The 22,592-nt window shown below is 42.7% G+C and overlaps 1 protein-coding gene across 1 annotated transcript in view; it reads right to left on the minus strand.

The window, feature by feature from the left end:
* The window catches only part of sf3a3 (splicing factor 3a, subunit 3), a 29,926-nt gene extending 29,676 nt beyond the window's left edge, over positions 1–250 (minus strand). Inside the window, exon 1 of the mRNA XM_063033963.1 lies at positions 91–250. Within this exon, the coding sequence (XP_062890033.1) occupies positions 91–186 (96 nt within the window). The 5' untranslated portion in view covers positions 187–250. The remainder of the gene's footprint in view (positions 1–90) is intronic.
* Positions 251–22,592: the final 22,342 nt, after the last annotated feature.

Genomic DNA, 22,592 nt, shown 5'->3' on the forward strand with positions numbered 1-22,592 from the left:
CACTCCGTTCATTCAGCGGACCGCCATAAAGGGCCACCTCGGGCTCCGTGACGGCAGTGTCCAGGGGCGGGACTCCCCTGAATTCCTCACCGTGGATTTCTTCACCATCATCTCCTTCACCATTACATCCATCAGACGTTCCTTCTCCTCATGGTAGCGGCGCTGCTGCTCCAGGATGGTCTCCATTGCGACGTCAGGCAGACTCGCAGCTTCGAGAACGGACCTCAATCAGCAACGGACCCGCTCACCGATTGGACAGCTGAGCGAACGTGACATCACCCAGCCCGACAGAAGGTGGGCTTGCTTTAACCTTCCGCGGTTGCTCGAGTTGTGTAAGAAAGTTCCGTTCCGCTGAAGCTTCCCACGAAGAGAAAGTTCTTTATAGTTCCCAACATGGTGAAAATATGGAATAATAATACAAGGACAGACGGCTATTTAAGCTACAAGTCAGTTACAAACTCTGGATGGCTTCCTTCTTGGAGGATTCGTGACATAAACACAAACTAACGACTCACCATTCACGAGGAATTCTGCAGATGCTGGAATTTCAAGCAACACACATCAAAGTTGCTGGTGAACGCAGCAGGTTAGGCAGCATCCATAGGAAGAAGTACAGTCGACGTTTCGGGCCGAGACGCTGACGAAGGGTCTCAACCTGAAACGTCGACTGTACCTCTTCCTATTGATGCTGCCTAACCTGCTGCGTTCACCAGCAACTTTGATGTGTGTTACTCAGCATTAAATACTTTTGGATCTCACCACTAACACACTAACCAATGCAGTCCTGATGCAGTGTTTCCACCCAAAATGTTGACAGTTCCATTCCGTCCACAAGTGCACCTTGAACCATTGAGTTCTTCCAGCAGATTGTTGGTTTAACAGGCAGCTCTCTTATAATTTCTGTGATCAAACTTACAGCAAGGTGCTGGCAGAAGGGGATTGGTTCTTGATTCTTCGTGAAAATTAGGGGGGAAACTCTCAGGTGTAGAAAGGTTGTACAACACAGAATGGGGAGAAAGAGCAGGGCGTATGCCTTGGAATGGCTCATAATTCCCTCAAGTCTGCTGAATCCAGGTAATCTTCAGAAATTATCCGAAACACCAGGTCAAATTTAATATTTTTCCCACTCATGGGATACAGAGTCAGAAGAGTTATATAGCAAAGAAATAGAACCTTTGGCCTAGCTTGTTCACGCTGACTAAGATAGCTAATCCCATTTGCCAGTGCTTGGCCCATAACACTCTTAACCTTTCCTATCCATCTACCCATCCAATTTATCAACCACTTTCTCTGGCAGCCCATTCTGAATACATGCAACGACCTGTGTAAAAAAAGTTGCTCTTCAAGATCTTATTAAATCCTTTCACTCTCATCTTAAGCTAACACCCTCCCACTCTTGATTCCCTCGCCTTGGGAAAAAAAGAATAGGTGCATTCACCCTATCTCTGCCCCTCATAATTTTCTACACCTGAATAAGATCACCACCCAGTTTCTTAAATCCAAAAGAAAACAGTCCTAGTCTGTCCAACCTCTCTCCATAACTCAGTCTCTCAAGTTCTGGCAACACGTTCCTAAATCTTTTTGACACTTTTCTAGTTTATTAACATATTTGCTTTTCGACACTTTTGTAGGATCAAAACTGAAGACAATATTCTAAGAACGACCTCAGCACAATAATGTACAACTTCACCATGACCTCCCAGCTTCTAAATTCATTAATGCCCCCTTGACATGGTGCAATCATCACGAGCAGTTGCTTGTCTGGCTGAGGCAGAACGAGGTTTAAAAAGAGTTGGGCACCTTTCAGAATTTTTTGGTGGGCGGCAATTACAATGATCTATTAGGCATTCAGTAATGGCCAATAAAAACGGCCTGAGGAGAGAGAGCAGCGCGTCGCGCGTGCGCAGCCCTCTGGTGAAAAATGATATCTTATCCGTTAAATAGGGGCCGTGGACAATTCTGATTTGATGGAGACGGGTGTGAAAGCACAGAGGAACATCTGGAGAAATTTCTGAAACGCTCGTTCTCTGCTGTCTTTACTGTGCAGTCGGGAATCTTCCTGAGGGAAGGCCTCAAAACTCCCGGCTTTTCCTGCTGTGGGTGACCAAGATTGAGGTCGAATTGTTCGGACAGAGATGGCGCTCAGTACCCGGTGTTGGAGAGCTGATCGGAGGCTCGAAGTTTTCGGATGACTCAGAGTCGGACTGTGGTTGGACATGGCAGGGAGAGTTTTTCTTCCTTCTCCCATCTGCGTGAGATGTGGGACTTTTGAGAGACTTTGAACTCTTTACTGTGCTCATGGACTTCTTCATCAAGTTATGGTATTGTTGTACTGTTGTAACTATATGTTATTATTATGTGGTTTTGTTAGTTTTTTCAGTCTTGGTCTGTCCTGTGTTTTGTGATATCACACCGGAGGAAATATTGTATCATTTCTTAATGCATGCATTACTAAATGACAATAAAAGAGGACTATGTGTCCTCATAATCTAAAAAGAAGCGATGGGTAAGCAGAGAGGCCATTGTAGAAGCAGCTATTGTGTGTGTGGACATTGTTAGAGTGGTCAGGCTTTGGCTCAACAGGTTTTTTTTTCCTCTTTCTTTTTCTATCAGTCCATACCTAGTGTACGAGAATGGGCCCAAGGTTAGAGGTCTGTTTTTTGTGTGAGATCTGGGAACTCTGGGAGAACTCCAGTCTCCCTGACAACTATATCTGCACAAAGTCCATTGGGCTGCATCTCCTTAGAGACCACGTCAAGAAACTGGAACTGCAGCTTGGTGATGCTCGGCTCGTACAGAGGAAAGAGAAGGTGATAGGTAGGAGCTACAGTGAGGTAGTCACCTGTAAGTTGCAGGAGGCAGATACCTGGGTAACAGTCAGGAGAGGGAAAGTGAATGCAGTCAGTGCACAGTACACCTGTGCTCCTTCCCCTCAATAATAAGTATACTACACTGGATACTGTTGGGGGGTGGACTTAATGGGGGAAGCCACAGCGACCAGGTCTCTGGCACTGAGTCTGGCCCTGTGGCTCAGAAGGGGAGGGGTGATAAGAAGAGTGCAGTCGTGATAGAGAACTCCATCACTAGAGGAGCAGACAGGAGATTCTGGAGACATGAAAGAGACACCCAGATGCTACGTTGCCTCCAGGGTCCCAGACTCAAGGACATCTCAGCTCGGGCCCACAGCATTCTAAAGAGGAAGGGTGAGCAGCCAAAAGTTGTGGAAGATATCGGCCTATCAGTTCCAATGGCACGATTAGTAAAAGGGAGGAGGTCCTGAAGAGAGAATAAAGGGAGTTCGATAGAAAGCTGTAAAGCAGGGCCTCCAGGGTGCCATATGCACCATTGAGGGTAAGAATAGGAGGATTTGGCATGGCTCCGAAATTCGTGCAGGGTTTCGCTTCTGGTGAGAGTATGACCTGTACAAAAAGGATGAGTTACACCTGAACATGAGGAGGACCAATATACTTACAGGCAGGTTTGCTGGAGCTGTTGGCGATGGTTTAAACCTGCAGTTCCCAAGTGAGCGATATCACCACCTGGGGATTGGGAAGTTTCTAAGGGGGCAAAAAAGATAAAGAGGATGATGGGGGGCACTCAGTAGCAAGGGGCAGCTTAATTTGAGAAATGAATTACTTATTATAAGCATTTGATCCTCAATGCCCCATAACTGATTACAAAGATCATGTTATCACCTCATCTTTTGCTAACCCATCTTTCTCATAGATTTTGCACAAAATATGTTATAACCATAGAAAAGCAATGTATTTAACATATCATGAAAAATCTGGACTGGTGTTATTTCCAGACCCAGCCTGCACATTATTGCTATTCACTACTGTAGTTCAGTATTAGCTAGTACGTTTCCCATACTCTAACATGCAGTGATGCAACTCCTGTGAATTAGGGTATGGTAATTCATTGGGGTAAAGTTCAGAACCTGCCCTTTCGAATGGTCTTTACCGCATTTCTCTAACCCGCAGCCCAATTGAGATATCATTGCCTCCCTTTGTGACAGAACCTTCCTATTTATTGATCGCAGTGCTTAAGGTTAGACTTAAACAATAAGCGATTAACCATAGTCATTAATCCATAATGAAAATGGCCGAAGGAGGCTAACTGAAAAAGAAATGCATACAGTAGAGTGAAAAAGTTTTTTTTCTCTCAAATGAGGCAATGAAACTATCCAGGCTCCTTCAACGTTGGAAGATAATACACTCTGAAGGCCAAACAAGAACTTGGCTTATTTTCAATCACTTTGTGAAAACATCCAGAAATAGAAAACATTCCAAAATACCTTTGCCACAACTTCACAACAAGTCAATGATGGTTGGCATGCTTCGTACAACATTTCAATGCTGATTGCTAAATCTGGATAAGCCATACAATAGGTGAAGAACTGATTCTGCCAGCAGTAAAGGAGGTTCTGAGTATAATTTTGTACAAGTCTCCAGACCAAATAATTAAAGTGATTCTACTCAGTGACAACTCTGTTCAAAGACAAGTAGTCTGAGAATGTGAAAGACACTTTGTGGAACATACGTAGGACAACAGAATTTTGCTCTGCATTTGGATGAGCCAACTTTGCCAGACAATGAATCTTTGCTCCTTGGACACGTTCGCTTCCTAAAATATTAAACCATGGTTCAAGAGTTGTTATTTGTAAGGAGACTAGAAACCGATATGAAGTGGGAGTCAATATTTTGTGTTGTTGAGCTATTTTTCAAAAGAAGAACATTCAACTTGTATATTTAATATTTCAGTAATTTGTGAAAATATCGTAAATATATTGTTTGTGCATTCTTTGTTGTTTACTGTGCATAATTTATTACGGGTTACATGTGAAAGTGCATGAATGGCATACGTCATTACACCACCACATCATAAGTAGGCACCTCAGTAAAATTTATCCTGGTCTCCTATGCTTTTCTTTCAATTGGGTCGATGTTTTTGGAGTTACAAAACATAACATCGCTCACCAACATTTTTGTTCATGCAACAGATGAGTCAACATTAATGATAGGACGCCATTATTAATGGGGTTATTACTTTTTTGAAAAAGCCATACCTAACATAATTATAATTCACAGTGTAATTCACAGAGAATATCTTGTTGCCAAAAACCCAAGTGATCCTCTGCACAAATAATTAATTACTGTTATCACAGTGGTAAATAAAATCATGCGCCATACTCTGAATTCTTGACTACTCCAGGAGCTTTGTATTGAGAATGATGAACAGTTTGAGCATTTGCTGTTGCACATAGACGTCAGATGGCCTTCAAAAGGAAAACGTCCTGGGCACTTCTATGCGTTTTTTGAAACTGTGACAACTTTCTTTGAAAATCAAGTGCTTCATTCAGTAATCAGCTCAAGGATATCCAGAATGACATTGTTATTTTGTCAGAATTATTCACAAAGGTTAATTAAATCAATCTTCATTTGCAAGGAAAGGATGTGAATCTTATCAAGGTCAAATCAGTCATCTCCACATTTCTGTCCAAATCCGCTAATGCCCAACCTCCCCCTCGTACCCCATCCGTTATTTATATACACACATTCTTTCTCTTGCTGTCCTTTCTCTTCCTCTGTCCCTCTGACTATACCCCTTGCCCATCCTCTGGGTTTTTCCCCCCTTTCCCCTTTTCCTTCTCCCTGGGCCTCCTGTCCCATGATCCTCTCATATCCCTTTTGCCAATCACCTGTCTAGCTCTTGGCTCCATCCCTCCCCCTCCTGTCTTCTCCTATCATTCTGGATCTCCCCCTCCCCCTCCAACTTTCAAATCTCTGACTAGCTCTTCTTTCAGTTAGTCCTGATGAAGTGTCTCGGCCCGAAACGTCGACTGTACCTCTTCCTAGAGATGCTGCCTGGCCTGCTGTGTTCACCAGCAACTTTGATGTGTGTTGCTCAAATTATGTTAGTATTCATTTTAAGAAGGATTAGAATGTGAAAGCAAGGAAATAATGCTGAGGGTTTACCAGGCATTAATCAGACTGTACTTGGAGTATCGTGAGCAGCTTTGGGTTCCATATTTAAGAAAATCTGTGCAACCATTGGAGGGGATCTCGAGGAGGTTCACAAGAATGATTCCAGGGTAGGAAATGGTTAATGTATAGGGAGTCATTTCCAGGAGCTTACATAGTCCCAAAGGTAGACTCTGAGAGACAAGGAGTATCCCTGTTTCCCTAGATCTTCACAGCAGCTGGCACTTATGCCACAGCCGTAGATCACAGCTAAACATTTGAAAAATACTAATGAGATTCCATTGGCTGCAGAGGTTTAGGGTACCCTGCACGACATGCTAACCATCATAGTGTACCAAACACTTAGTAATCCAGCTGTCTGGGGACAGTACAAAATGCTAGAGGAAGACGAGCAGGGAGGTGACAAGGGAGACAACAGGAGGTGAGGACTTTGTTGTCATCGGTAGTGAAGAGGAGGAAGGTGGTGATTACAATGGCAATTAAGTACTCCCTGATTTCAGGAGGCTTCCCCTTGGCAAGTATCTCTAAGTGAGTGTCAGCATTCATTTTAAGAGGACCAAAATATAAAAGCAAGAATGTAACGCTGGGGCTTTATAAGGCATTGGTATTTGGAGTATTGTGAACAGTTTTGGACCCTGTATCTAACGAAAGATGTACTGGAAAGGATCCAGAGGAGGTTCATGAGAATGATTCTAGGAATGGAAGGGTTAATATATAAGGAGCCTCTGGGCCCTTACTCACTGGAGTTTAGAAGAACCGGGGGTGGGGAGGGGGGTTGGTGGGGAATCTCATTGATACATATCGAACATCGAAAGACCTAGATAGAGTAGATGTGGAGAGGATGTTTACCATAGTGGGGGAGTCTAAGACCAGAGGGCACAGCCTCAGAATAGAGGGACATCCCTTTAGAAAAGAGATGAGGAAGAATTTCTTTAGCCAGAGGGTGGTGATTCTGTAGAATTCATTGCCCCAGACAGTTGTTGAGGCCAAGTCACTGGGTATATTTAAAGCAGAGGTTGTTAGGTTCTTAGTTAGTCGGGGTGCCAAAGGTTGTGGGGAGAAGGCAGGAGAATGGCGTTGGGGAATAATAAATCAGCCATGATGGATTGGTAGAGCGGCCTCAATGGTATTGTTACGTACCCCATAACTGGGTTGCCAAACCAGCAGAAATGGATCACTCAGTTGGAGTCTGGATTACTAGAACTAAGAAAGTTTTATTAAAGAAACAAGCAACACAGTAATCGAAAGGATAATAAATGCAACAGTTCAGCGATGATAAACACACATGTGCACAGAATTAAGATAACAGCATCAATCAAGCTCTATCGTTGTCTAGGGGTAAATGACCAAATTTCAAAGTGACTCAAAGTTCAGTCCAGTTTAGTAGTTCAGTCCGCAGTAATCGTTGCCATGGCGATGGACAACGTGGGGGGAGAGAGGGAGGGAACAGGAACAACTGATCATTCAGACACAGCTTCACTCACAGACCGGCGAGATGGCTCACAAGCAGCTTTTGGGCGGGTCCTTGGTGATGTCACCTGAGGTCACCGACTGTGACCCCTCCTCCAGATGCGGTCGATCCTCTGCAGTGAACCCGGCACCCAGGCAAGGGCGGACACACACCGGGTTCCCGCTGATCGTACCTTTCCACCCTGGCCGTTGTCTGGTACTTCCCACCGACTCGTGAGAAGCGTACCGCTTCCAGGGTCTCGTTACCTCGGGTGGCGTGTGTCCTGCCTTAGCGAACCGGTCCCTTTTTATCCCCCTGCTGGGGTATCGCCTGTCCATCACTTCAAACAGTTCAAGGTTCAAAGGGGGGAGCCGCTCCAGACAGCTCTCTCTCCCGTCGTCCCTTCATTACACATCTCCAGACGCTGCTCCATTGTTCCTTATCTCTCCTTCCCCTGAGGGCAGGTGGCAGACCACTTGCTGATGTTACTGATGCTAACCTAGGCCAGCAAACATCTTAATTTTATGTGTATTCTCGTCACAGTATGAATAGTCTAAATCTTCTCCTTTGTCTTACAGTCCTCAGTTCAGGCAATTAGAGATGGCAGAGACATCCATGTCACAAAATGAAAAAAGAGCAAACTGTGGTTAATGGGCGAGTAACACTGCCAAGTAATCTAATTGGAGGATTTTCTCTTTTCCTATATTGGTAGGTGTCAAGCCTCATAGAGATCATACAGCAGAGAAACAGGTCCTTCACCTCACCATATTGTAGAGTGAGACAGTACAACAATTGACTTTCCAGCCCAACCATTCCATACTGACCATCATTCCCATCAAGGCCTGTCCCATTTGACTGCATTTGACCCATATCCCTCTGAACCAGTGGTTCCCATCCCGGGTCCATGAACACTTTGGTTAATGTCAGAAGTCCATGTCAGAATAAAAGTTTGGCTAACCCTGCTCTAAACCTTGCCTATCCATGTATCTGTCCAAATATGTTTCAATTGCTGTAAATCAGTGTTCCCCAGCATTTTTTATCCCAGCACCCCCAAAGCACTTTCATACTTGCCAACACCCCCTAAAGCACCTTCATACTTGCCAATGCCTCTCTTAGGCACAATCTACTTTTCGGTGCACCCCTAGTGTAAAAACATGTCTACTAAATGCTAGCATGGGAGAAGTGAGAAAATGAAGAAAATGATTCTGATTTAAATTTTTATTTGTCTTTAAACCTAGCTTACACAATGTCAGGGTGTCTTTTACGGAAACGTTCCTGCAATCTTGACGGTTTCATGGCATCATTAGACAGTACAGTGTTACAAATAAGACACATGTGGTGTCGCTGATCTGATGGGAGCAGAATAAAACTGTACTCCAGCTATGTAACATGGCTTTGATGCACTTTCTGTTTCTTTGCAGGATTAGGATTCAAGGCTTCACCACCTTCAGACTCACAGAGATCACACCGTACATATTTATCCATTACTAGCGGGGCTAAATTAAAATTAAAAATGAACAAACTGGGAATGCCTATGGGAGGTTGACAACGGCAGCGAGTCGACGCAGATGGAACAATGGTAGCGGCACGCAAAGGAATGGCGAGGGGAAGATGAAGATGATCACAACAACGAAAATTACGTTGCAAGAATTCAGATTGGAATCTGAATGTCAGTCGGGATAGAGCAGGCTACCTTTATACCGTTCCAGTTAATGCAATTGACTAGTCATGTAAGGTCTCACAATTATAGTGCCATAGTTAGAATGCTGCTTACCACCGCCCCCCCCCAAGAATCTTGTACGTCCCCGACGACTTCTATTTCCCTTAATGTCCCCCTAGTATCACTGCTGTAAATGTACCTGCCTCCAAATCTATGAAGTGCCCCTCTGTTCTCATCCCATTCACCAGCACTTCGCCTGGGCTCTTCTATGTGGCCTAGTGATGGAAGTGCTTGTCTGAATGCCTCTTAAAATGCAATGAGAGTACCTGCCTCCTCCACTCTCTCAGGCAGTCCTCTTTCAGGAATGGTAAATGGTGGTCAATTCATATAGGTGTCAGATATTTCATTTTGAGAAGTCAAACCAGCGTAAGGCTTTCATAGCAAAAGGAAGGGCCTTGGTAATTGTTGTAGAACAGAGTGACCAATGACCACAGGTACATGGATCCCTGAAAGTGGAGTCACAGGTAGACAAAGCAGTGAAGAAGGCTTTTGGCTCACTGGCCTTATCAGTTAGGGTGTTGATTATAAAAATTGAGATGTTACGTTGCAGTTGTACAAAGTATTGGTGAAACCACTCCTGGAGAACTGTGTACAATTTTGTCAATCTATTATAGGAAAGATTTAATTCAGCTGGGACGGGTGCAAACAACATTTAGGAGAATGTTGCCAGGACTCAAGTTACAGTGAAAGATTGGGCAGGCTGGGAGCTTATTTCATAGAACGTAGGAGACTGAGGGGGAATCTTACAGAGGTGATGGGCATATATAGAGTGTTTTTCCAGAGAAAGGGAAACAAAATCTAAAGGTAGTTTACAAGAATGATCCTGGGAATGAAAGGGTTAACAGTATTTGATAGCTCGGGGCTTCTATTCGCTGGAGTTTCGAAGAATGACGGGTTACCTCATTGTAACCTCCCAAATATTAAAAGAACTGGACAGAGTGAATCTGGAGAGGATGTTTCCAATCGTGGGAGAGTCTACGACCAGAAAACACAGCCTCAGAATAGAAGAAAGCCCCTTTAGAATAGAGATGAGGAAGCATTTCTTTAGCCAGAGGATGGTGAATTTGTGGAATTCATTGCCACAATTGACAGTAGAGGGCAAGTCATTAGGTATGTTTAAAGCAAAGGCTGATAGGCCCTTGATTAGTAAGGCCATCAAAGATAATGGGGAGAAGACAGGAGAATGGTGTTGAGAGGGAAAATAAATCAGCCATGATGAAATGGCGGCAAAAACTCAATGGGCTGAACAACCTAATTTTGTGTCTATGTCCTATGGACTTAAATCTTTCATTATTTTGTGTACCTTCATCCAGTTCCTCCATTTCAGAGATTACAAACCCAGTTTATCTGGTCTTTCTTCAAAACAGAAATACTCCATCCAGGTAAATCTCCTCTGCACCTTCTCAATACAAGTATGTCCTTCTTAGAGTGTGGCAACCAGAACAATACGCAGAGCTCTGATAGTAAAACCCAGTGAGATCACATGAAACACAATATTTACAGGGTGTTTTTACCGAGAAATTATTCCACTCTCTGATATTTTTTGTCGATTCAACTAAATTCCATTGATTATGGTGGAGAAGGTCACAGCAAAGCAGCATCCTTCGTCAGGGACCCCCACCATCTGGGTCGTGTTCTCTTCTCGCTGCTGCTATCAGGAAGAAGGTACAAGAGCCTCAGGACTCACACCACCACATTCAGGAACAGTCACTACCCCTCAACCATCAGGCTCTTGAACCAACGGGGATGGCTTCACTCAACTTCACTTGCCTCATTATTGAAACGTTCACACATCGAATGGGCTCATTTTCAAGGGCTCTTCATCTCATGTTCTCAATATTTGTTGCTTATTGATTTATTATTATTACTATTTCTTCTTGTTGTATTTGCATAGTGTTGTCTTCTGTCCTCTGGCTGAACACCCTAGTTGTGTGGCATTTTGTTGATTCTGTTATGGTTCTGTCGATTTGTTGAGTATGCCTGCAAGAAAATTAACCTCGGGTTTGTATATGGTGACATATATATACTTTGGTAATAAAATGTAGCTTGAAATTTACTTTAAACAATTCAAATTAAGGAGGGGGTGGAGTTGGGCTGGCTGAACCACAGGAAATAGCTCCAGCAGTTTCAAAGGAAACTTCGCATGCATCAACACCCCAAATGCTGCTGCCAGTTTCATGGCGTGATGGCAAGTGAATGCTGATTGTCTCACAGGCTTTGCAACTGTTACAACAAGGCAATTCTATGCTTAATGCTTATTTTAGTTTCTGTGGCCGTGACATTCTGGGCATATGGGTGCCAAAAATAAGAACCATGAAGAATTAGGAAACACTCTACTGATCTGGAAAACAAGCAGTAGGAGGAAATCTAGGCGTCAATTTTCAGCTGAATTACTTTGTGTTAGATGGTGATGTTGTGTATTTAACATTTCAGTAATATTTGAGTAGTATTGTAAATATATTGTTGATTTAGCATTCTTTATTGTTTACATCATTCATTATGGGTTATCCGTAAAATACGTAAATGGCATACGTCATTACGCCACCACATGATGCGTGTGTGCCTCTTTTAAAGTAAAAGATGAAGTTAGACTCACATTTCTGGCTGGCTTGTTTTCCTTTCAATTTTTTTTTGTTTTAGAGTTACAAACATTACATTGACAATGAGGAAGTTTTAAATGAACACAAGGCAGCTGTTGAAGCACAGCAAGATGTTTCAGTTTTTTAAAAAAAGCGCAGCTTGTATTTCTTTTGAAGGGACAAACAAGGTTGAGTTTAAAAAAGTACAGAAAGTGCACAAAATCACAGGTTCATAAACAATGAGTAATTTTTAAATAAATAAATTTTTAAATAATTAATAATTAAACATAAATAGTTTTTAAAATGCTGAAATGGCTGGCTACATTGGAAAGACAGATGCTTTCAATTGCACAAAAGATAACTGTCTACTGTATACGGAGCTAACTGAGTAGTATTTTGAAGTAAATCAAATAGCCAATGAGAAGCATGTGGCAATTTTGCTGAGCGCATCGCGTTTAATGGCATATTGTTTACTTAGAAATTTAACTGCCCTAAACAAACCAGCAGAAATTAGCTTTGCTGATGTTGTGAATGTAATGCAGGAACATTTAAAACTGAAAACATTGTTAATTGCAGAACCCTATAAGGTTCATAATTGGAATCCAAAGGAAGGGGAATCCATTTCAGCGTATGTGGCTGAATTAAAGAAGCTGTCTGAGCATCGTCGTTCAGAGATGGGCTTAATGATACACAGAGAGATTATTTAGTTTGTGGAATCTTACAAGAAAGCAATCAAAAATGGCTCCTAACTGAAGCACAACTTACATGTAAAAGAGCAGTTAAAATAGTTCTATCAATGGAAACAGCAGACAGGGACACCAACTGAGATGCAGTCTGGAATGAAAGTGAGTGTGAATAAAATTGCAGAGTCTAAACAGAAACCAGCCTGGCCGACCAAATTGTGTAACCGTTCAGATGGGGGTTCACATACACCGGATCAATGCAGGTTTAAAGGTGAAACTTGCAGCAAATGCAACAAAGTAGGATACATACAAAGAGCATGCCAGGCAGACGAAAACAAATGGACTGCATAGGGAAGAGAAAAAGATTTAAAAAAATCAAGTTACCGTTTCAAAAAGAGTACTAATCTACATGCTGTTGATAAAAAATCTGATAATGAGGAGAGTGACACAGCAGACTTACAATGTGAAAACTAACAATAAGTAAGCAATATGGTACCGGAGGTGAATGGGACATGAATTAATGTTGAGTTGGACAACAGTTTGGCTGTTTCAGTCATTTCATAAAATGAGTTTGAAAGGCATTTCAAAGATACTGAGCTGAAGCCTGCAGATATCTAACTAAGAACTTATATTGAAGAAAAGGTAATTCCTTTGCAAATTGTGATTGTTACAGTGAGATACAGCAACCAACAAGTCATATTGGGGCTCGTATATAGTAAAAAAAAAGGAGGACCAACACTTTGGGTATCTAAGTGGCTGAGCCAACTATAACTTGATTGGAGATCTATCTACCATTTGCATGTCACTTCCCCTGCAAGAGTGTCTACTGAAAGTGAATTAAGAAAGGCACTGCATGATGCCACAACTGTCTCCATGTAGTACACCATGATGAACTATTTCCCAACAGAGGGGAAACAGGTGTTGGTGCCAAACTCTGTGCCTGAGATTGGAAAGCATATTAGACCAACGAAGAATGATCCTGCTTGGAGAAATCGTGAAAGTGGTCTGACTACAGCAGTTTTTGTAGCCAACATATCTGAGAATGCTTCTGATGTGTTAATGAAGCTATTACTTATGAAATGTGGCTTGGTTTTAAGCTGGAAGAGAGTTCAAGGAGCTTCAGGGAAGTTGCAAGCATTTGGCTTTTGAGAGCCAAAATCAACTCTGTGTGCATTAAGGTTAATGCATGAACTTCAGGTGGGAGACAAGAAGCTGCTGGTCAAAGAGATGCAAAGACCAACGCCCAGCTGGATAAATGGACGGCCAAACAGAAAGGAGTCAGTGGAGACAGGGAAACAGAGGATTTCTCAGATGATGTTATGGATAAGGAAACCAAGAGGAGAGGTCAAATTGTAAAGGGAACAATAGAAAATTAATAAGAAAATACTCCAGTGATCTAAATGCAACTTGCCGAGATCAAGATGCACGTCCTAGAAAGAAGAAAAAGGAAAAGGGAGGGGAGGATACTGTAGATAAAGCATACTGTAGATGCTACAGAAATGGGAGAGGATAAACAAGACCTAATTTCTCAAGAAATTAGCAAATTCAGAAATACTGACAAGATACTAGAAGAAATAAGAATGTGAGGGAAAAAAGGATAAAAGTTGTAAAGAAGAGATAGAGAGAAAGACTGTGACTGTGAAAGCAAAAGGCATGAAAGTGACGGGGAACGTGAGAAAGAAAAAGAACGGGATAAAGAGAGAGAAAGAAGCCGGGACCAGGAAAGGAGCAAGGTTTGACAGATTCAGAGAGTAAAGCCAAGTCTGTATGGATATTTAAGGCAGAGCTTGATGGATTCTTGATTAGTCAGGGCATGAAGGGATACGAGGAGAAGGTGGGAGACTGGGGTTAAGCAGAAAAATGCATCAGCCATGATGAAATGGTTCAGCAGACTCGCCGTGCCGTACGGCCCAATTCTCCTCCTATACCTTATCGTCTTAAAAGGAGAAGCAAGATGTCCAGAACCATTTCCTGCAGTCTCAGAGTCAACTCCTACAACCACCATGGAGGAGGCACCAGAACCTGAGATTGTTTCACAGCCTCAAGTCTCACCTGCCAAGCAGAGTGACCTTTATTTGAAAGGAAAATCATTATCCCACAAGAGTAAGAAATCCTCCATAGTGATTAAATATTTAGGCCTGATTGGGACAATTTAAAACTTTACTATACTGTGGATGTCTATACAATAGCTGTATTACATATATATTTATGTATTGTGTGTGTGTGTGTGTGTGTGTTTGTGAGTGTGAGTGTATGTGGAGGGGAAGATGAATCTCAGGGCTGTATACTGACATTACTTTGATAATAAATGTACTTTGAATCTTTCAATCTTTGAATATAAGTTGAGATGCATTCTATATTGAGTTGGAGCTTACAGCTAAGCAGGGAGGAGTGTTGTGTATTTAATATTTCAGTAATAGTTGAGTAATATTATAAATATATTGGTCAATTAAGCTTTCTTTGTTGTTTACATATGCATTAGGGCTACCTGTAAAAGTACGTAAATGGCATATATCATTATGTCTCGATGTGATATGTCATGCCTCACTTAAAGTAAAAACAAAGTTAGATTCACATTCCTGGCTCTCGTTTTCTTTTCAATTAGATTTTTAAGTTTTTGAGTTATAAAACATAACAGGTGACAGCCCCTGAAGGAGGCTACTATAAAAATAAGTCTTAGAAAGCAGTGGAAACATTCGGCAGGTTGAACGGTTTAATCGCAGATAATCTTGCAGTAATTTACCAACACTTTCTGTTCATTGGTTATGGAACAAGCCAACATCTTCTGCCTTCGGTTTTCAGTAAATCTGCTGTTGCCTCACTGATCACTAGATGGCACCAGACTTTTTTCTTCTGTAGTGTAATTATGAAATCTGAGCTGAAGATTTGTCCTCATTATGAGTAAAACTCTTGAGTTCTGTGAATGTGAAAAGATTATCAAGCAGGCTGTCTGAAAGATGCAAGGATGTGCGCCGAGCCTCATCTTTATAACCATTAGTCCATGATCGCTCGCAATGGGGAGGGAGCACATTCAATCTTATGGTTCCTTCCCTACCCCCCCTTTCTTATTCTGTCTTCTTCCCCCTTCCTTTCCAGTCCTGATGAAGGTTCTCACCCTGCCTGACCTGCTGAGTTCCTCCAGCATTTTATGTGTGTTACCCTGGATTTCCGACATCTGCAGAACCTCTTCTGCTTACGACCTGCAGCCATTCTCAGCGAGCGTACACAACCGTAGACGAGTGGACCCAGGAACTGAGCAAATTCAGGACTTGATAGAAGAGATGAATGATGAAGCTTTATTTGGAGAATAATACAGGAAGTAATCAGACTAAGAGCTTACTTACTTGGGATTTGAGCACATTCAATGGTGGTTTACACAGATCTCGAATCCAGGACTCAGCGATGAGCACTGGTCCAGACTAGCCTTAAATATAATATAAGACACAAGAAACCACGCAGATGAAATCATAAAGTAATCAAAGTTCAAAGTTCAAAGCACATTTATGTTCGAAGTATGTATGCATTATACAACCTTGAGATTCATCTCCTTACAGACAGCCACAAAACAAAGTACAAAAGAACTCATTAAAAAAAGACCACCAAATGCCCAATGTGCAGAGAGAATAAAAATACAAACTGTTCAAACAATAAAAGTAAGCAAATAGCATCCAGATCAAGGCGAGTCCACAGACACGAAGTCCGGACCAGCTGTAGCAGGCAACGGTCTGAGCCTCAGTTCAGCGCAGAGCTGGGTAAACGTCATGGAGCAGCGAACAGAACTGGCTCGATCCTCACCTCAGGTCCTCAATCTGGCCTGGTGTTTAAATTAGATTATGAAAATACTCAGTCCTCTTTTATTGTCATTTAAAAATGCATGTATGCATTAAGAAATGATACAATATTTCTCCGGAGTGATATCACAGAAAACAGGACAAACCAAAGACTAACACTGACAGAACCACGTAATTATAACATATAGTTACAGCAGTACAAAGCAATACTGTAATTTGATGAAGAACAAACCATGGGCACGGTAAATAAAGTCTCAAAAGTCCCCGAGTCGATCGACTCCCAAGTCCCCGATAGCAGGCAGCAAAAGGGAGAAACTCCCTGCCATAAACCTCCAGGCACCGTCAACTTGCCGATGCATTGGAAGCAGCCGACCACAGTAGACACTGAGTCCATCTGTCCGAAAACTTCGAACTTCTGACCAGCCTCTCCGATACAGCCTCCTGAGCACCATCCTCTGCCAAGCGCCTTTGACCTCTCCCCGGCCACTGAAACACGCAAAGCCGAGGATTTCGGGGCCTTCTGCTCCGGAGATTCCGGTTACCACACAGTAGCAGCAGCAGCGAAGCGGGCATTTCAGAAGTTTTCCAGATGTTCCTCCGTACTCTCACATCCGTCTCCATCAAATCAGAATTGTGCACTGTCCCCTACTTGACAGATAACAGATATTCATCACCGAAGTGGCCGCACGCGCTGCTGTCGCGCCGCCATCTTCTCCTCCTCCTCCAAATCATTGTTTTGTTTGCCACCGATATGTAGTCACTGGGCTTCACCATTGCCATATTAAACCAAAAGTTTAAGACCACTTAAGAATGAGAGGCATAAGGGAACTGTACTCACATAATGAACAACACGAAAAACACAGTGAGAGCTTGGTGATAAAAGCAGTCATTAAACAACTGTAATAAACTCAAATAAAGGTCGAGACCTCCTGCTCTCTGCGCCCCCTGCTGGTCTGAAGCATTCAGGACGCAACCCCAGTCTGAGTGGCAGACAGAGTACCAACTCGCAAACTTCTCGCTAACTCACCAACCCCATATCAGACAGCTCTTTTCCCCTTCTGTGGAGTCAGCCTTTCCCACATTAGCCTCATCAGTCAGAACCCACAAAACCGGAATGGAAGCGAGTTAGCCTTGATCTTGAGAGGCAGCCTAAGAAGAATTTACTGAAAGAGAGATCTCCCGTTCTCTGGTGCCTTTACTGTCCCTGAATAATTTACAGCCAGAGAATAAGTTTTGAAGTGTAGTCACCACGGTTATGAAAAGAAAGCCCATTTGTATGCAGTAAACCCACATACACAGCAGGGAAACGATGAACATAGAAGCCAGTTTATAACTGCTGTTTTAACACAATGATGGTAGTTGGTGTTGAAATCCCACCCATTGAGAAATTGGATTGGTGACTTCTGAGCTCCCAACACCCGAATGTGCTTTAGCAAACGAAATGAAATCCTCAATTAGTCTCACTTCCACCATTGCTGGTTTTTTGTGATCTAACACGGCACTGAGCTGATTTCAAGACTGTGGACTGGCACCTTTGGAACTTACTGAAAGCTGCTGGTGCACCTCCTAAAATTGTCTCAGTGTATTAACCGACTGATTTTTCCAGAATCTCGTTCTATGAGAGCTTCAGTAGTGACACCATTGGCTCCAATCCATAATACCACAGACATAGGAGCAGAATTAGGCCATTTGGCCCATTGAGTCTGCTCCGCCATTTCATCACTGCTGATCCATTTCCCTCTCAACCCCACTCTCCTGCCTTCTCCCTCTAACCTTCCGTGCCCTGACGAATCAAGAACATATCAACCTCTGCCTTAAATACACCTGATAACCTGGCCTCCACAGCCACCTGTGGCAACGAATTCCACAGATTCACCACTCTCTAGTAAAGAAATTCCTCCTCATCTCCATTCTAAATGGATGTCTCTCCATTCTGATGCTGTGTCATTTGCTCCTAGACTCCCCCACCATTAGAAACATCCTCTTAACTCTTATTAGGCCTTTCAATATTCAATAGGTTTCAATGAGACAGCCTCCTCATTCTTCTAAATTCCAGCAAGCAATGCATAACTAGACCGTTGCTACGACAGCAATTAGCCCTATACAGTAAGTCCTTTCATGCTGAAGCTATGCCCTGCGCAATTTGACATTTCCATCCTAGGAAAAAGATTCTGATTATTTGCATCATCTATCCGTCTCCTAACATATATTTCTATCATGTTGTCCCTCAGATTCCAAAGCTCCAAAGGAAACAGTCCACATTTGTCCAACTTCCCCTGAAGGCTATTACTCTCCAGACCAGGATGGATCTCATTAACCTCTTCTGCACCCTCGCAGAAACCTCCAGGTCTCTTTCTCCCACAATGCTGATTGAGGATGATACCCAAGTTCTGGGTCTGCAATTTATGGATTGGACTGTAGTTCAATTGGACTCTTTCAATTTATATATTCTGTGTTTTTTCTTGTTCTTTCTCGTTGCCATTTGCACAAATTGTTTTGTTTTGTGCGTGGGGTATTTGATGTTCTTTTTGCTGTTTGCACGATTTGCTTTTTGTGTGTGTGGTGGGTTTGATCTCCTTGCTGCTGTTTGTGTGATTTATTTTTTTTGCACGTGGGAGTGGAGTTGATGTTCTTGTTGCTGTTGGTGTGATTTGTTTTTTTTTGTGTGTGGGGGGGGCGGGGTTGATGTTTTTCTTTATTTTGTGGCTGTCTGGAGAAGAAAAATCTCAGGGTTGTATACTGCATACATACTTAGATAATAAATGTACCTTGAACCTCGAACCTTGAATCTTAATAGGGTGACCAGAACTGCACAAAGTACTCCAAATGCAAACTAACCAAAACTTTATATAACTCCAACATGATTTCCTGCGTGTTACACACATGTGGCCCAAATGATGGAGGTAAATATGCCAAATGGCTTCTTTTTCACCTTATCTACTTGTTTAATCACTGACAAGTAGCAATGTGCTTGCATGTCGAGATCCCTCTGTGCATCAAAGCTGCGAAGGGTCCTGTCATTTACTATATACTTTCGCCTTACATTTGACCTCCCAAAGAACGACATCTCACACTGTTCTGCTGCAACTCAATCTGCTGTTTCTCTGCCTATATTTCCAACTGATCTATTGTATATCCTGTTGAATCCACCTTCCCTGCATTCTACAACTCTGCCAATTTTTGTCTTGCCTACAAACTTAGTAACTTCCCACCTACATTTTTGTCCGAGACAGTCATACATAGTGAGAAGTAAGTAGCATCTCAGGCACTGGGATTTGCTAACATTACCAGCTTCCCACAAGTGCTTTTGACTACATTCATGTGCCCATAGCTTACCTGCTAACAATCCAGATCACCAGGGGAACTTTATTTTATGGTCATACCATGTTTGCTGGAAGCATCCATCTCTAAGAAAGGGAAGTGCAAACCATTTCCAGAGTAACACATGGAGTATGTAGGAGTAGATTGCTGAAGGCGCAGGCATTTCCAGGAACTTACACAGTCCCAAGAGTAGACACTGAGAGACGAGCAGTATGTCTCTGCTTCCCTGGCTCCTCACAGCAGCTGGCGTTCATGTCACAGCTGTACAGCACAGCTAATACACCTGCTATGTAAGCAGAAAGAGCATTTGAGAAAACACTAATGAGATTCCATTGGCTGTCGAGGTTTGGGGTACCCTGCAATACGTAGCATACTAAACACTGCCATCTGGAGACAATATGAAATGTTAGAGATAGAAGAGCAGGGGACCGAGAAGGCTGACAACCTGAAGAAGCATGAGGAAGAAGGATGACAAGGAAGACAACAGGAGGGTTCAAAGTTCAAAGTTCAAAGTAAATTCATCATCAAAGTACATATATATTAACTTCTGGATTAACTGCTGAAATGCCTGCTTCACTGCTGCTGCTACTGTGCGATCGAGAATCACCGGAGACGAAGGCCCCAAATCCTCAGCTTTGCGTATCACCTGTTGCCGGGGCCAGGGTCGAAGCACTTGGCAGAGATGGTGCTCGGTGCTCAGTGTCGAATGGGTGGTCGGAGGCTCGGAGTTTTTGGACGGACTCGGAGTCGGACTGTGGTCGGATGCTTCCGGGATGCTGCATCGGCAAGTTGGCGGCGCTGGAGGTCTGTGTGAGATGATGGGACTTTCGAGAGACTCTGAGACTTTTACTGTGCCATGGTCTGTTCTTATCAAATTACGGTATTGCTTTGCACTGTTGTAACTATATGTTATAATTATGTGGTTTTTGTTAGTTTTTAAGTCAGTTTGTCATGTGTTTTTGTGATATCATTCTGGAAAAACATTTTTATCATTTCTTAATGCATGCATTACTAAATGACAATAAAAGGGGACTGTGTGTCCTCATAATCATAATCATATATCACCATATACAACCCTGAGGTTAATTTTCTGCATACTCAATAAATCCATAATAGAATAATAACAATAATAAAATTGATAAAAGACCACAGTAATTTCGGTGTTCAACCGGTGTGCAAAAGACAACAAATTGTGCAACTACAAAAAGAAAGAAATAATAATAATAATAATAAATAAATAAGCAATGAATATCAAGAACATGAGATGAAGAGTCATTGAGCGTGAGTCCATAGGTTGTGGAAACATTTCAATTCAATGATGGGCCAAGTGAAGTTGAGTGAAGTTATCCTCTTTGCTTCAAGAGTCTGATGGTTGAAGGGTAATGACTGTTGTGGAACCTGGTGGTAAGAGTCCGGAGGCTCCCGTGCCTTCTTCCTGATGACTGCAGTGAGAAGAGAGCATGATCTTGACACCGGAGGGTCCCTGATGATGGTGGTTTGCTGCTTTCCTGTGACAATGTTTTGTGTAGATGTGCTCAATGGTGGGGAAGGCTTTACCTGTGATGGACTAGGCTGTATCCACTAACTTTTGTAGGATTTTCCATACAAGGGCACAGGTGCTTCTATAGCAGGCTGTGATGCAGTCAGTCAATATACTCTCCACCAAACATCTATAGAAGTTTGCATGAGGAAATTGTGTGTCTTCAGTTTTGAAGAGGAGGAAGGTGGTGATTGCAATGGCAATAAGATATTCCCTGACTACAAGAAGCTTCTCATTGTCAAGTATCTCAAAATGAATGTTAGAATTTATTTCAAGAGGATGAGAATATAAAAGCAAGAATGTAATGCTGAAGGTTTATAATGCATTAGTCAAACCATACTTGGAGCATTGTGATCAGTTTTGGGTTCCTTAACTAAGGAAATATGTGCTGGCATTGCAGAGGGTCCAGAGGAGGTGAATGAGAATGATTCCAGGAATGAAAGGATTAACGTATAAGGAACATTTGATAGCTCTGGGCCTGTACTCATTGGACTTTAGAAGAATGAGGGAGGATCTCATCGAATCTTATCATATTGATATAGTAGATATGCAGAGAATGTTTCCAATTGTGAGGGAGGCTAGAACCAGAGGGCACAGCTTCAAAATAATGGGATGTCCCTTTAGAACAGAGATGTGGAGGAATTTCTTTAGGCAGAGGGTGATGTGGAATTCATTACCACAGAAAGCTGTGGGGGCCAAGTCATTGCGTATATTTAAAGCAGAGTTTGATAGGTTCTTGATTAATAAGAGTGTCAAAGGTTATGGGGAGAAGGCCAGAGAATGGGGTTGAGTGGGATAATAAATCTAGGTGAGTACGGTTAGGGGCCAAGTTCTGGAGTATCCAAGACTAGAATTGAGACACGGTACAAGACTACAATGACGACAAGTTTCTAAACTAGATGCTAGATGAAAATTCAAAGTTGAGCTGATGACTGAGCACCAATCTTCAGTTCAGGTGCTCTTTAAATACTGAATTAAAATCCAGGCAACAAAACATGACTACCAATTAGTGGGGCTGGTCTGAATCTTTAAAGGAGCTCTGACAGCTATCCGTATTCCAGAGATTCAGAGCGCCTAAACCCTGGAAACTGGTGCGGTCAGGTGCATATCGTTACAAAATCAGTCATGAATCAGCCATGGTCCTGTAGGATTGATAGAGACAGCCAAATTGTATGTTGCCTCCAAGGAGCTAGGATAGGGATGTCTCAGATCAGGTCCACGGCATTCTCAAGGGCGATGGTGAGCAGCCAGGAGTGTTGGTACATATTGGTACTAATTACATAGGTAGACAAGGTGAGGAGGTCCTGAAGAGAGATTTTAGGGAGTGAGGTAGAAGGCTGAGTAACAGGATCCCTAGGGTAGTAATTTCTGGATTGCTTCCTGTGCCACATACCAGTGAGGGTAAGAATAGGGTGATTTGGCCGGTGAATGCTTGACAGAGGGACTGGTGCAGGGGGCAGGGGTTCAGATTTATGGATCATTAGGATATCGTCTGGGGAAGGTATGACCTGTACCAAAGGGATG

This window comes from Mobula hypostoma, chromosome 26, assembly GCF_963921235.1.
Source record: "Mobula hypostoma chromosome 26, sMobHyp1.1, whole genome shotgun sequence".
In the NCBI taxonomy this organism is placed as follows: domain Eukaryota; kingdom Metazoa; phylum Chordata; class Chondrichthyes; order Myliobatiformes; family Myliobatidae; genus Mobula; species Mobula hypostoma.